The sequence below is a fragment of the Schistocerca nitens genome, chromosome 5 (assembly GCF_023898315.1).
Source record: "Schistocerca nitens isolate TAMUIC-IGC-003100 chromosome 5, iqSchNite1.1, whole genome shotgun sequence".
Lineage (NCBI taxonomy): Eukaryota > Metazoa > Arthropoda > Insecta > Orthoptera > Acrididae > Schistocerca > Schistocerca nitens.
Window position 1 is genome coordinate 182,016,139 of NC_064618.1, and position 14,825 is coordinate 182,030,963.

The following is a 14,825-nucleotide window of genomic DNA, read 5'->3' on the forward strand; positions in this document are numbered from 1 at the left end:
TCTTTGCTATCTGGATTGAAGGTGAGGACACCCTATACAAATTCCTCCAGAACCTCAACTACTTCTCCCCCATTTGCTTCACCTGGTCCTACTCAACCCAATAAGCCATCTTCCTAGATGTTAACCACCACCTCAAAGAGTGCTACGTCAGTACGTCTGTCCATATCAAACCTATTAACCATCAGCAATATCTCCACTTCGACAGTTGCCACTCATTCCATACTAAGGAGTCCGTTCCATACAGACTAGCCATCTGTGATTGTCACATCTGCAGTGACGAGTGGTCCCTCTCAAAATATACTGAGGGTCGTACTGAAGTCTTCAGACTGTCATTATCCTCCCAACCTTGTAGAAAAACAAATCTCCCATGGCTTATCTGTCCAGTCTCCCACCATCCCCTAACGTCTCATACTCCGGCTGCAGAGGTGCATTCCCTTCGTAACTCGTTACCACCCAGGACTGGAGCAACTGAATTATATTGTCTTCCAGGGATTAGACTACCCCTCGTCGTGCCCTGAAATGAGAAATGTTCTGCCCACTATCCTTCCCACCCTTCCCACAGTGGCATTCTGCCATCCACCAAACTTACATAATGTACTTGTCCATCCCTACACAACCCCTACTCCCAACCCCTTACGTCATGGCTCATATCGCTGTAATAGACTTGGATGCAAGACCTGTCCCATACATCCTCCCACAATCACCTACTCCAGTCCGGTCACTATTATCATCTATCCCATCAAAGGTAGGGCTAACTGTGAATCCAGTCTTGTGGTCTACAAGCTAAACTGCAACCACTGTGCTGCATTCTATGTAAGCATGACAACCATCAAGCTGTCTGTCCATATGATGAATAGCCACCAACAAACTGTGGCCAAGAAAAAAGTGGACACCAAGCCCAATGGGTCTCCAGTCCAAACTTCCTTCAGTGAGGAGTATCTGTTTTTACCCAATTGAAACTACCTCATGTTGCTTAGATGAGTTGATTGAAGCTAAAGGTGGAATGCCATAATATGCCAGTTTTTTAAGCAGAGTTGAAGCCTTTGCAGAGATCACAAAGTACAATTGACACTGGATTCTTACTTTCAAATGCAGTTAAAACTTGGTTATAAACTTCAGCGTCAGCTGTAGTGGTATTTTTGCTATGTTGGAATCCAAATTGTGTGTTGTGCTTTCTGAAGTAGTTATGTAGCTTGTTGTTCATTAGAGTCCCAAAAACTGTGAAGATATTTGGGACAGTAAAAATAGGTCTACATTTTGGGGGCAGATGCTGATCTCCCTTTCTAAAGACTGGTATCTCTTAAGCAGCTTTGAGTGCATCAGGTAAAACTCTAGGTTCTAAACACACATTAAAAATGAAAGAAAAATGTTGACAGATAAAAATGTGTTATTGTTTTAATTCTGTATAGGGAAGCAATAACAGTCCATATTTCTGCAGTTTGAGAATCTTGACACAGGTTTTATAATATCCTTGGGGGTGACAAAATTCCAGTAGATGGCATACTTATTATGAGACTCACAACCAAGATGATCTAAAGCACAAGCACCAGTTTGGTTGATAGTCTTTCAGCTCGTTCATTGATGGTAGAAAGTTCTTTGTGGACCAGCACTGCATCTTGTGTGTGAGTTTCAGACTTTACTTGAATAATTGTGTCCTACACAGCTTTGCATTTGTTGGGAGCACCTTTTGTGTAATGTTAACATGAAAGTTTTTTGACCAGAATCAGTTTGTCTTGTAGTTCTTTTTACATTGTAAATAAGCTCAGTAAGAAGTGTAATTCAGCTCAGGCCCTTCTCTACAAGAATTATTATATTTTCTATACAGTCGGAGTATCTCTTCCCTAATGAGAGCCACCTCATCTGTATAGTATTTTAGCTGTTTCTTTTTCTATTTATATTTGGGGCTAATTTTGATTAATGGTGCACAGTAGTACCATACTCCAGTGAGTTTTTTAGGAATTTATCAAAATCTGCTTGCCTGGTAGCTTTCCCACTTTTCTTCTTTTTTTTTTATACAGACTTCAGACAGGGTGTATACGACCCGGGAGATCCGGGAAAACCCGGGAATTGTTTCATCTGGGAGAAAACAGGGAAAAACCCGGGAATTGTTTAGAATTCCGGGAATTTTTCATTGCTTTAGTTTTCAGTTAAATTTTTGAGATTTTTACTGGTAAGAACCAATACTCCAACAAAGGATATTATTGTATCCTGCTACTGCAGAATAATACTGCAGCAACAAAACATGAACTGGAGAGAGAGGAAAAAAAAAAACCCAAAATAAAACTTAAGTTGCAAGGAAATGCGCCGTATACAACAACAAAACAGTGCTCATACAAGCGTCTGCCAACAGCAAAGTGTGTCAAAGGCTTTAGGAACACTATGCAAGCTTTATAACAAATTGCTTCCGATGAGCGTGACGTGACAACTGTTTAAATTAGATTCGTTTGAGCAGTTGCGGGCGGGCTCTTGTACATGTGCAGTTGAGTTGCGTATGAGTAGTACCTTCTCCCGCTTCTGGTTACGGAAGTGTGACTGGGCGCCACTACTTAATATTGCCACTGTTCGGAAATATCATGGATCCCAGGTTGATGCACAGAGCAGTCCGAGTTGTGAGGTGGGTCGTCTCCATGTGACCTGTGTTTACGTTCAGTGATTTTGTTTTTTACTCTTCGTTTATTGCTCTCACGTTAAATGATAACAAAACGGATTTTTGTGGCCGGGAGTTGTCAAATGAATTAGTTCGCATAATTACAGCAGGCTAAAATATGTTAATAGTTCCAGATTTTATTTCCACCTTTGACAGTCAAGCATTAATTTTTGCCGGTTTGTTAATTGGCTAGTTTCAACTGTTCACTTCATTTCAAGTGCACGTTTTCCATCTTCTAGCTTGCATTTTTCTTTCTCAGAGAAGGAAATGAGTGGTTTGGGGAAGGTTTGAAAATGAGCAGGTAACTCAGATCCCCTATTGAGAGGAACCCACATGTTCAGGAAAAGGAGAGAGGAAAAAGATCTATGCAAAGGCTTTTGTCTTCACAGCGGGTGGACCTCTCTCAATATGAAGTCTGTGTGGCCTGTTATTCTTTACTGTCCTTCCCAAATCTCCCAGGTCTCCTCCATGAGGTAAGAAAGAGTAGGTCTGAAAGTTTGGCATGATTTTTTAAATGCATGCTGGTAGTCTTCAAATTTCATCCCCAGAAGGCAAGAACTGTCCAGTCACTTTGTTTCCTCATAAGAAAGTTTACAAGTATTTTTTACCAGTAGAGGGGGCTTAACATTCAGGTAGTTTTGACTCAGCATTAGTGTGTGTGCTTAAACACAAATCAGTTATGGAAGAAGGCTGTTACTTAGAATTCTGTGGTGATCTGATGTAAGGGACCAAGGATACATGAATTATGTACATTTATTAGTGAGCTTAAAAAAATCGTAATAGTTGACTGCATTTATAGATACATTTACTATGCACCTTTAGAGGAAATTTGAGCAGGTTATTAATTGTGGCAAAATGATGATTGCATATATGTAATATATTGATTGTATTAAATTACAGTGCGGACAGACCAGGTGTAAAGAGACAATCACTGTTTCACTCTCCGGAGCCTGTGGTCAACAGTTCTGATGAGCTTGAAAATACAATCAGAAGACAAAGTGTACGTATGTTTTTATTATTATTATTATTATTATTGTTGTTGTTTTTAAAGGATGGCTTCAATGGGTCATTATGAAGAAACTCTTTGTGTCCATAACTTACAATTAAAAATACAGAAATTAAGTCTTAAATGAAGCTGTGCTCTGCAGTCTAGAATCTGGTAATCTTAAAATGGTGTGCTTAGTATTCTTACTTGATAACTGAGTTGTATGGTAACATGTCCCTTTGATGATAGCAAAAACGGTATATAAATGTGCACAATTTTTTTTACAGGGTTGCATACTACTCAATTGCAGACAAATGTGTAAAAAAAAAGAGAGAAATAGTGTTACCTTCTGGACTTGTGTAACTATATTAAAAGTTTATAAATAAAAATGTCTTTAGGGAACTATAACTGATTGAAACATGCTTATAATTGGTTTTGAAAAATTACATTTGCTGCCTATCAGGCATACTGTTGAGATTTTGGTGACCAGGCCTGAGAGTAACTTGAGCCATGACACTGCATTTAAAAGACTGTGCCGTAGTATACCTTGGGCTGTGATATTTCAAGATACATGTCACCTATTGTTCAGTAACTGGACAGATTTTGTATGAAGACAGTGTATAGACATCTCACGACCTGTCCTTTGACAGGTACTGCTCTCATTGTCAGTTTATAGAATTGCTTAAAGAAAATTAGTAATGAATGTAACAGCTCCTGTTGTGATGGACTGCATTGTTCTAAGATTCATGTGTGTACTCCTTAGGTTTTGATGTTTTCTGTAAGTCTGCTGCAAGCATGCTGTATTTATTGAGTGAATAAGGAATTTTGGGAACTTTATATGATGAATTGAATGATTCTGGATTGGTGGGAGAAACAGCTGAGTGAAAATAATCTGAAGAAAAGGGCAATTATCAGCAATTGACCTGCAGGGTGACACTTTCTGGGTAAAAGTTTTGTGACTGAGCAGCATCCAACACAGGTTTGCATGATTTGTTTGGAGAAGACGAGACAGTCTGCTGTAAAAATGGGGAGGGGGGGGGGGGAGCGGCAGTGAAGTTCGTATTTCCCTGGTGCAACATACCTCTCCGCATGTCTAAATGTTAAAAACTTTTCCTTACAAAAGCCATCAACATGTGAAATTGTCCAAGAACTTGTATCACATCTTTTTTGGAAGGTTAGTTATACTTTCTCATTATAGTAAAATTTGTAATCTATCATAGAACTACAATAAAGGTAAAGAATAATAAACCTTGGAACTTTGTCTCCAGCGACGATGTGTTGGTAACATTTTAAGTAATGGCATAAATGTCAGGTTATCTTAGCCTAAGTTCTTTAAAAGGGGAGGTGATGAATAGATGTATCAAGAGAGTGAACAACATATTGATCATTGGGTGGGAGGAATGCTGTAGGAGAGTAGCCCCATCTGCCTCACGCAGTACATAAACCATCTGCTGACAAAAAGAATTGTATATCATTTGAGTGATAGGTCAGAAACTGTTCCGTCACTCTCTCTCTAGATTAGAATAAACAGTTTGAATATGACACTGAAATGAAACATCACATACGGCATTGGCTACTACAGTGCCTCTGCATACTTTGTTGGTTGAAGATTGAAGTTGACTGCGAATGGACAGTATTGGCCAGAAGATTAAGTCACTTTCATAACCAAGAAATCCATAAGTTCACAGATTATGTCATTCATTAGTCCAATTTGTTTATTTAATGCATTAGTTTTCTAATGTGTGGATGTGTATAAGAGACACAAGTAATTCTCAGTGCAGGCAACTGTGCAGTGTGAATGCTCTTTGTGGTGCAGAAGCGTATCTCTTCTTTAGTTTCTTTCTGCCAGTCCCACATTCATAATTAATTTTGCCTTTATATTCCTTTCCCTTGTTAAAAATTTTCAATATGTAGAGACTGTCACATTTTTGTTGTGTTTTCACCTACTTTCTGTTCACTTGTAATTTCTTCCTTTTCCACTTCTAACTGCCCCAAAACCTGATCCATCATTGATGGATGTTGTTTTTATTTATAATCATATGAGTAAAGAGGCCTTCATCATCTTTCCCATTTGAATGTATTAGTCCTACTAATTCTTAATTTAAGCACACATCCATCCCCCCCGCCCCCCAATCCCCTCCCTCTCGTCGCTCCCTCCAGATTACGGAAGTGACCTGCATCTACACTTACACACACATTCCACAAATCGCCGTGTGGTGCATGGTGGAGGGTACCTTGTACTATTACTAGTCGCAAATAGTGAGGGAAAAAGATTGTCTAAAAGCCTCCGCATGAGCCCTAATTTTTAGTTTCTTACCTTCATGGTCTTGTGCGATGTACGCTGGTGGCAGTCGAATCATTCAGCACCATCAAATGCTGGCTCTCTAAAGTTGCTCAATAGTTCCTTGTGGAAAGATCATCATCTTGTCCAGGGGTTCCCATTTGAGTTCATGTAGCACCTCTGTAATACTTAAATACTGATCGAACTTACCGTTAACAAATCTAGCAGCATGCCTCTGAATTGCTTCAATGTCATCCTTTAATTTGACCTGGTAGGGATCCTAAACACTTGAACATAACTCAAGAATGGGACACACTTGCATTCTATACACAGTCTCCTTAATGGCTGTGCTACACTTTCCCAAAATTATCTCAATAAAACAGTTGAGCATTCACCTTCCCTACTACCAACCTGATGCGCTTGTTCCATCTCATGTAACTTTGCAGTGTTACGCCTACATATTTAATCAAAGTGGCTGTGTCAAGCTGCATACTAGTAATGCTGTGTTCGAGCATTACAAGACTGTTTTACCTAGTCATCCACATCAACTTAACATTTTTCTACATTTAGAGCAAGCTGCCAACCATCATATCAAATAGAAATTTTGTGTAAGTCATCTTGCACATTCCTACAGTCACTCAATGACACCTGCTGGTACACCGCAATGTTGTCAGCAGAGAAGCTGGAACTTGATGGTCATCTTGTCCGTCACATCATTTATGTATAGAAGGAATAAGAGTTGTCCTGTCACACTTCACTGGGGGACTCCTCATATCCTTGTCTGTGAAAAACACTTTGTCAAGGACCAAATACTGGTTTCTATTACTTAAGAAGTCATAGAGCCACTCACATATCTGGGAACCTAAACCTTATGCTTAGACCTGGTCAACAGATTGCTTTGGGGCATTGTGACAAATGTTTTCTGCAAATCTAGGATCATAGAATCTGCTGCTACCCCCCATCTATGGTTAATGAGATATCACGTGAGAAGAAGGCAAGCTGAGTTTTGCACAAGTGATATTTTCTACATCTGTACTAATTAGTATACAGAAGCTTTTCTGTTTCAAGGAAGTTTATTATATTTGAACTCTTACTGTCTTCAAGAATTCTACAGCAAACTGATGTTAAGGATAAAAGACTGTAATTATGAAGGCCATTCTTTTACCCTTTTTACATACAGGAACCATGAACCATGGACCTTGCCGTTGGTGGGGAGGCTTGCGTGCCTCAGTGATACAGATAGCCGTACCGTAGGTGCAACCACAAGGGAGGGGTATCTGTTGACAGGCCAGACAAACGGGTTCCTGAAGAGGGGCAGCAGCCTTTTCAGTAGTTGCAGGGGCAACAGTCTGGATGATTGACTGATCTGGCCTTGTAACATTAACCAAAACGGCCTTGCTGTGCTGGTACTGTGAACGGCTGAAAGCAAGGGGAAACTACCGCCGTAATTTTTCCCGAGGGCATGCTGCTTTACTGTATGGTTAAATGACGACAGCGTCCTATTGGGTAAAATATTCCGGAGGTAAAATAGTCCCCCATTCGGATCTCCGGGTGGGGACTACTCAAGAGGACGTCGTTATCAGGAGAAAGAAAACTGGTTTTCTACGGATCGGAGTGTGGAATGTCAGATCCCTTAATTAGGCAGGTAGGTTAGAAAATTTAAAAAGGGAAATGGATAGGTTAAAGTTAGATATAGTGGGAATTAGCGAAGTTCAGTGGCAGGAGGAACAGGACTTATGGTCAGGTGAATAAAGGTTTATAAATACAAAATCAAATAGGAGTAATGCAGGAGTAGGTTTAATAATGAATAAAAAAAATAGGAGTGCTGGTAAGCTACTACAAACAGCGTAGTGAACGCATTATTGTGGCCAAGATACACATGAAGCCCACACCTACTGCAGTAGTACAAGTTTATATGCCAACTAGCTCTGCAGGTAACGAAGAAATTGATGGAATGTATGATGAGATAAAAGAAATTATTCAGGTAGTGAAGGGAGATGAAAATTTAAGTCATGGGTTACTGGAATTCGATAGTAGGAAAACGGAGAGAAGGAAATGTAGTAGGTGAATATGGATTGGGGGGAAGAAATGAAAGAGGAAGCCGCCTTGTAGAATTTTGCACAGAGCATAACTTAATCATAGCTAACACTTGGTTCAAGAATCATAAAAGAAGGTTGTATACCTGGAAGAATCCTGGAGATACTAAAAGGTATCAGATAGATTATATAATGGTAAGACAGAGATTTAGGAACCAGGTTTTAAATTGTAAGACATTTCCAGGGGCAGATGTGGATTCTGACCACAATCTATTGGTTATGAACTGCAGATTGAAACTGAAGAAACTGCAAAAAGGTGGGAATTTAAGGAGATGGGACCTGGATAAACTGAAAGAACCAGAGGTTGTAGAGAGTTTCAGGGAGAGCATAAGGGAACAATTGACAGGAATGGGGGAAAGAAATACAGTAGAAGAAGAATGGGTAGCTCTGAGGGATGAAGTAGTGAAGGCAGCAGAGGATCAAATAGGTAAAAAGACGAGGGCTAATAAAAATCCTTGGGTAACAGAAGAAATATTGAATTTAATTGATGAAAGGAGAAAATACAAAAATGCAGTAAATGAAGCAGCCAAAAAGGAATACAAGATTCACAAAAATGAGATCGATAAGAAGTGCAAAATGGCTATGCAGGGATGGCTAGAGGACAAATGTAAGGATGTAGAGGCGCATATCACTAGGGGCAAGATAGATACTGCCTACAGGAAAATTAGAGACCTTTGGAGAAAATGGAACCACTTGCATGAATATCAAGAGCTAAGATGGAAACCCAGTTCTAAGCAAAGAAGGGAAAGCAGAAAGGTGGAAGGTGTACATAGAGGGTCTACACAAGGGTGATTTACTTGAGCCAATATTATGGAAATGGAAGAGGATGTAGTTGAAGATGAAATGGGAGATATGATACTGCGTGAAGAGTTTGACAGAGCACTGAACGACGTGAGTCGAAACAAGGCCCTGAGAGTACACAGCATTCCAATAGAACTACTGACAGCCTTGCGAGAGCCAGCCCTGACAAAACTCTATCATCTGGTGAGCAAGATGTATGAGACAGGTGAAATACCCTCAGACCTCAAGAAGAATATAATAATTTCAATCCCAAAGAAAGCAGGTGTTGACAGATGTGAAAATTACCGAACTATTAGTTTAATAAGTCATGGCTGCAAAATAATAACGCGAATTCTTTACAGACGAATGGAAAAACTGGTAGGAGCCGACCTCGAGGAAGATAAATTTGGATTCCATAGAAATATTGGAACGTGTGAGGCAATACTGACCCTACGACTTATCTTAGAAGGGAACTTCCCCATCGCACCCCCCTCAGATTTAGTTATAAGTTGGCACAGTGGATAGCCCTTGAAAACCTGAACACAGATCAATCGAGAAAACAGGAAGAAGTTATGTGGAACTATGAAAAAAATAATCAAAATATACGAACTGAGTAGTCCATGTGCAAGATAGGCAACATCAAGGACAGTATGAGCTCAGGAGCGCCGTGGTCCCGTGGTTAGCGTGAGTAGCTGTGGAACGAGAAGTCCTTGGTTCAAGTCTTCCCTTGAGTGAAAAGTTTACTTCCTTTATTTTCGCAAAGTTATGATCTGTCCGTTCATTCATTGACGTCTCTGTTCACATAATCATACCAATGTTCGACAATCGTTCGATCCCTTAAGGACCTTTCAGATTCCTTACAGTTTGGAAAATATTCATTGACCTTGTTATTGAAGTCGCAAGCTATATTTGGTGTATTCATATTGCCCACGGAATACATATTACGTATTTAATGCACTCTCGTCCAAAGTAGCGAACAGTCAACTGCCAATCAGGGATCCTCGTTAGCAGGAATACTCTCTCTTCCGTGCGCTGTAGTCGACTGACGCCGTGTGTTTCGATGTTTGTTTAGGTGTAGCGTCCCCATACTACGGCGCAGTTACCTAGCATCGGATGGATGGACGGACAGATAATAATTGCCTGAAAATAAAAAAAATTAAACTTTTCACTCGAGGGAAGACTTGAGCCAAGGACCTCTCGTTCCGCAGGTGCTCACGCTAACCACGGGACCACGGCTCTCTTGAGCTCACACTCTCCTTGATGTTGCTTATCTTACACATGGACTACTCAATTTGTATATTTTGCTTATTTTTTCATAGTTCCACACAACTTCTTCCTGTTTTCTCGATTGATCTGTGTTCAGTTTTTCAAAGCCTATCCACTGTGCCAACTTATAACTACATCTGAGGGGGGTGCGATAGGGAGGTTCCCTTGTTAGAAGAATGATTAAGGAAAGGCAAAGCTATGTTTCTAGCATTTGTAGACTTTGACAAAGCCTTTGACAATGTTAACTGGAATACTGTCTTTCAAATTCTGAAGGTGGCAGGGGTAAAATGCAGGGAGTGAAAGTCTATTTACAATTTGTACAGAAACCAGATGGCAGTTGGGGTTGTAGCCTCTCACCGATGTTATTCAATCTGTATATTGAGCAAGCAGTAAAGGAAACAAAAGAAAAATTTGGAGTAGGTATTAAAATCCATGGAGAAGAAATAAAAACATTGAGGTTCGCCGATGACATTGTAATTATGTCAGAGACAGCAAAGGACTTAGAAGAGCAGTTGAACGGAATGGACGATGTCTTGAAAGGGGGATATAAGATGAACACCAACAAAAGCAAAACTAGGATAATGGAATGTAGTCAAATTAAGTCGGATGATGCTGAGGGAATTAGAGTAGGAAATGAGACACTTCACGTAGTAAAGGAGTTTTGCTATTTGGGGAGTAAAATAACTGATGATGGTCGAAGTAGAGAGGATATAAAATGTAGACTGGCAATGGCAAGGAAGCGTTTCTGAAGAAGAGAAATTTGTTAACATGGAGTATAGATTTAAGTGTCAGGAAGTCGTTTCTGAAACTATTTGAATGGAGTGTAGCCATGTATGGAAGTGAAAAATGGACGATAAATAGTTTGGATAAGAAGAGAATAGAAGCTTTCGAAAATTGGCGAAGAATGCTGAAGATTAGATGGGAGGAGGTATTGAGTAGAATTGGGGAGAAGAGGAGTTTGTGGCACAACATGACTAGAAGAAGGATCGGTTGGTAGGATATGTTCTGAGGCATCAAGGGATCACCAATTTATTATTGGAGCGCAGCGTGGAGGATAAAAATCATAGAGGAAGACAAAGAGATGAATACACTATGCAGATTCAGAAGGGTATAGGTTGCAGGAGGTACTGGGAGATGATGAAGCTTGCACAGGATAGAGTAGCATGGAGAGCTGCATCAAACCAGTCTCAGTACTGAAGACGACAACAACAATAACAACAATATACAGGAGTTACCTTTGGTTTTTTCCATTCACTTGAGACTATTTGCTGGGGGAGACAAGCAAGCTACGGGGCCAGTGCTGCAGAGTACTCTCTGTACAATCAAAAGGGACTATAGGTTGACTCTTACATAGAAGATACCAGCAACCAGCCACTCTTCACAATGCAATCTATTTATTTAGACAGTGCTTTTGCCAGTTTTGAACCAACAAGTTCATCTTCAGATGGCTAGTTCACATTTTACGTTAGCTTTTGCCTTTTGTTTCACATCTTGTTTTGGTTGTAGGGCACCACCACCCCAAGAAAATTTTGTCAATTGGGGAAACAAAAGACGAAAGCTAATGGAAAAATGTGAACTAGTCGTCTGAATGTGAACCTGTTGCTTCGAAACCAGTAACGGCACTGTAAATAAATAGATAGCATTGTAAAAAGTGGCTGGTTGCTGGTATCCTCATGTTATGTTTTGTTCACAGCCACAGGTCAAAATGTCAGTTTTTGACAAAATAACAAATAGGGGTACTATGTGGATCTGGTGACCTATTTGTTTTCGATTCTTTCAGTTGCTTCTCTACGCCACAAATGCAATTTCTATGTCCTCCATGCTGGAATCTGTACAGTGGTCAAACGATGTGTTTGTACGATCCTCTGGTGTGAATGATTTCTTAAATGTGAAATTTAGAACTTCAACTTTCCTCTATTGCCACTCCAGACTGGTCAATGAGTAACTGGAAAGAAGCCTTCAACATGCTTAGCGATTTTACGTTTGACCAGAATTTTCTTGGGTTCTTGGCTGGCTCTTTCACTATTGTATGGTGGAGGAAGTTGTTATAGCTTCATGCACTTATCTTCTACAGATGCATGCAGTTCTACTTACTTTTACCTGTCAACATTTGTGGACTGTTTTTTGAACAAAGAGTGAAACAGTCTGTTTCCTCAGCATTTTTGAAATTGGTTATTAAACCATAGAGGGTCCTTTTCATACATTCACGTACTTGGCACATATGTCTCTGCAGTGGGATTTACAATCAGTTTAAACTTTGCCCGTAATCCCTCTATATCCATCCTAATTAAGCTAAATGATTTCCATTCATTATCTAAGTGGAATGCTAACAACTGCTTATCTGCTTTTTCTAGCATATACTCTCTTCTGGCCTTCTCAACAGATTTATTAACTTCAGTAACAGTCGTCACTGTGATGATACTGTTCCCATACTGAAATCGTCAATAAGATCAGGCCTGTTTGTAATTACAAGATCTAAAATATTTTCTTCAAGCATGGGTTGTCTAATTATTCAAGGCAGTTTTCGCAAAACATGTTCAAAAGTGTAGTGGCTGCTTTTGTCAGGTAGAGTGTAATTAAATTCTACACACATACCTGAAGACTCCTTCCTGATGAGATGTATGGAATGTGGTAATTTATGGATGAAAGAATGACCAAATTCCTCACAAACTTCTCCTCATTCATTTTTATGAAAGTTTTAAATTTTTACTTTTTATTACAGGGTAAATATGTTTATGGTGATCCTGTACATTTAAGAGCAAGAGCTTGCCGAGCTTGTTTGGCATGTGGAAGATTAACGACTTCTGTATGTGCACGATGTGGGGATTTTTATTGTTCAGAAGAATGCCAAAGGAATGACTGGCCAAACCACAAACCCAACTGTATAGCTCCACCGTAAGTATGTAGAATACTTGAAATGAAACTTCTCAGAGAAGTGTTCTTTTTCCAACTAAGTATCTGTATGTTCCATTAAGTGGAACACTTATTTAAATGGTTTCCTGCCCCTTACCTCCTTTCCAGCTCATGCTAATTGTCACCTGTTGGAAGTATTCTGAGATTGTTCGCTAAAGTAATACAACACATATTCAATCACTTTTCAGAACTCTGTTTAATTGCTCTACCTTAATTTGCTCATGCTTTCCTCATCCTGATTTTTTTATTGACTGATACCTGATTCAGTTAGTGTAGTAGCGAAGTAACTGCTGTTTCAGTCCTCTTGTTGGAATCCACCATGCTACAGTCTAGTGGACTTGGAATAGTTCGTTATTGCTTGTTTAGTGGGCACTGATATTGACTGGTTAAATAAAGGTCATAATTATGAACATGTCTTGCACCATTATTTGATCTAAGATGCAGTTCGCTATCTGCAGGAGACTGTTCTCTCTGCTGTGAACTGGATCCACTGGTACTCCTGTCATAAAATTTTAAGTTTTTGATTTAAAAACTGTTTTTGCTTACTGCCTGTCAAATGTGGTTGGTATACTGATTTAAGGAGCTATTGTGTAGATATCTCAAAGTTGTACTTTCGCCACCCTAAAATACCATGCTATTCTTAAAGTAGAAAGGTATGGATTAAGATAGATAACACGAGTAGCTGTGCTTCTGTTCACTCTAACTCATCTTGTGACTTAACATGAATTATAACAGATTGTTAATCACCATATAGAGGAGGTGTTGAACAGCAGACAGCCACATTTAAAAATAGGCTATTGGCTATTTTTTTTTTTTTTTTTAGCAACTAGGCAAAGTCCTTCACCAGATGAAGAAAGTAAATGCTTAGAAACCTCATTTGATTTACAGAGATTTATCATTGTAACATACATTGTTTGTGAGACTACCTTGGTCACAGGCAGCAATAGAAGTGAAATACTTATTTTTAAATCGTGGATAAGACTTAGCTGCAATATTTGCCATTGGTTAGAAAGGTGAAAAGGCCTTCAAATTCTCTTGACACTTTCACGATACAAAAGTTTGAAGTGTGTTCCAGTATTATTAACTTTATTCACTTGAACCTAGTGTATCTTCAGAAATTTTTGAATCTCAAGGCTCTATGTAATTCCATAGGTGGGTGCTGTCTGATTGAAAAACTATTCCACATGCTAACGGCAAGCTCACTCAGCTAATCCTAAAACATTTCAGATGACTTTGGATGTCCAGCTGAATTCCATAAATGTTTTCGGAGACTTTAGATTCAAAGTCTGGTGATGTTAATCAATAGGAACAACTGAGTTCTTGCTTGGTTCACTTATTATGTAGCATTACAAACACAAATTGCATAGTTATATCAAGGTGACACGCATATCCGATAGTGTTAACAATCTAAGAAAAATGTTGAAGATCGAGGGTTTTTGCCGGTTGCATTCTTATCGTAGGTTGCTTACGTAGAGTTCTTGTGCGTGTTAGTGGTGGGAGGTGCAGACAGGAGCCAGGCTGTGGCAGCCAGTAAGAAAATGACATGGATTGTAGCCCATGCTGTGGGTCACTGTGACCGAGCAAGGTGGCGCAGTGGTTAGCACACTGGACTAGCATTCGGGAGGATGACGGTTCAATCCCGCGTCTGGCCATCCTGATTTAGGTTTTCCGTGATTGTCCTAAATCCCTCCAGGCAAATGCCGGGATGGTTCCTTTGAAAGGGCACGGCCGATTTCCTTTCCGATCCTTCCCTACTCAGATGAGATCGATGACTTCGCTGTTTGGTCTTCTCCCGCAAACAACCCAACCCCATCACCTGGGTCACTGTGATTTCATGGCTGTGGACTGCCAGTTTTG

The 14,825-nt window shown here is 39.7% G+C and overlaps 1 protein-coding gene across 3 annotated transcripts in view; it reads left to right on the plus strand.

Annotated features, from left to right (window-relative positions):
- The window catches only part of LOC126260186 (uncharacterized), a 296,244-nt gene that overhangs the window by 38,006 nt on the left and 243,413 nt on the right, over positions 1–14,825 (plus strand). For all 3 annotated transcript variants that reach the window (XM_049957462.1, XM_049957463.1, XM_049957461.1), the window contains exons 7-8: positions 3,548–3,647; positions 12,778–12,950. In XM_049957462.1, coding sequence (XP_049813419.1) covers positions 3,548–3,647; positions 12,778–12,950 — 273 coding nt within the window. The remainder of the gene's footprint in view (positions 1–3,547; positions 3,648–12,777; positions 12,951–14,825) is intronic.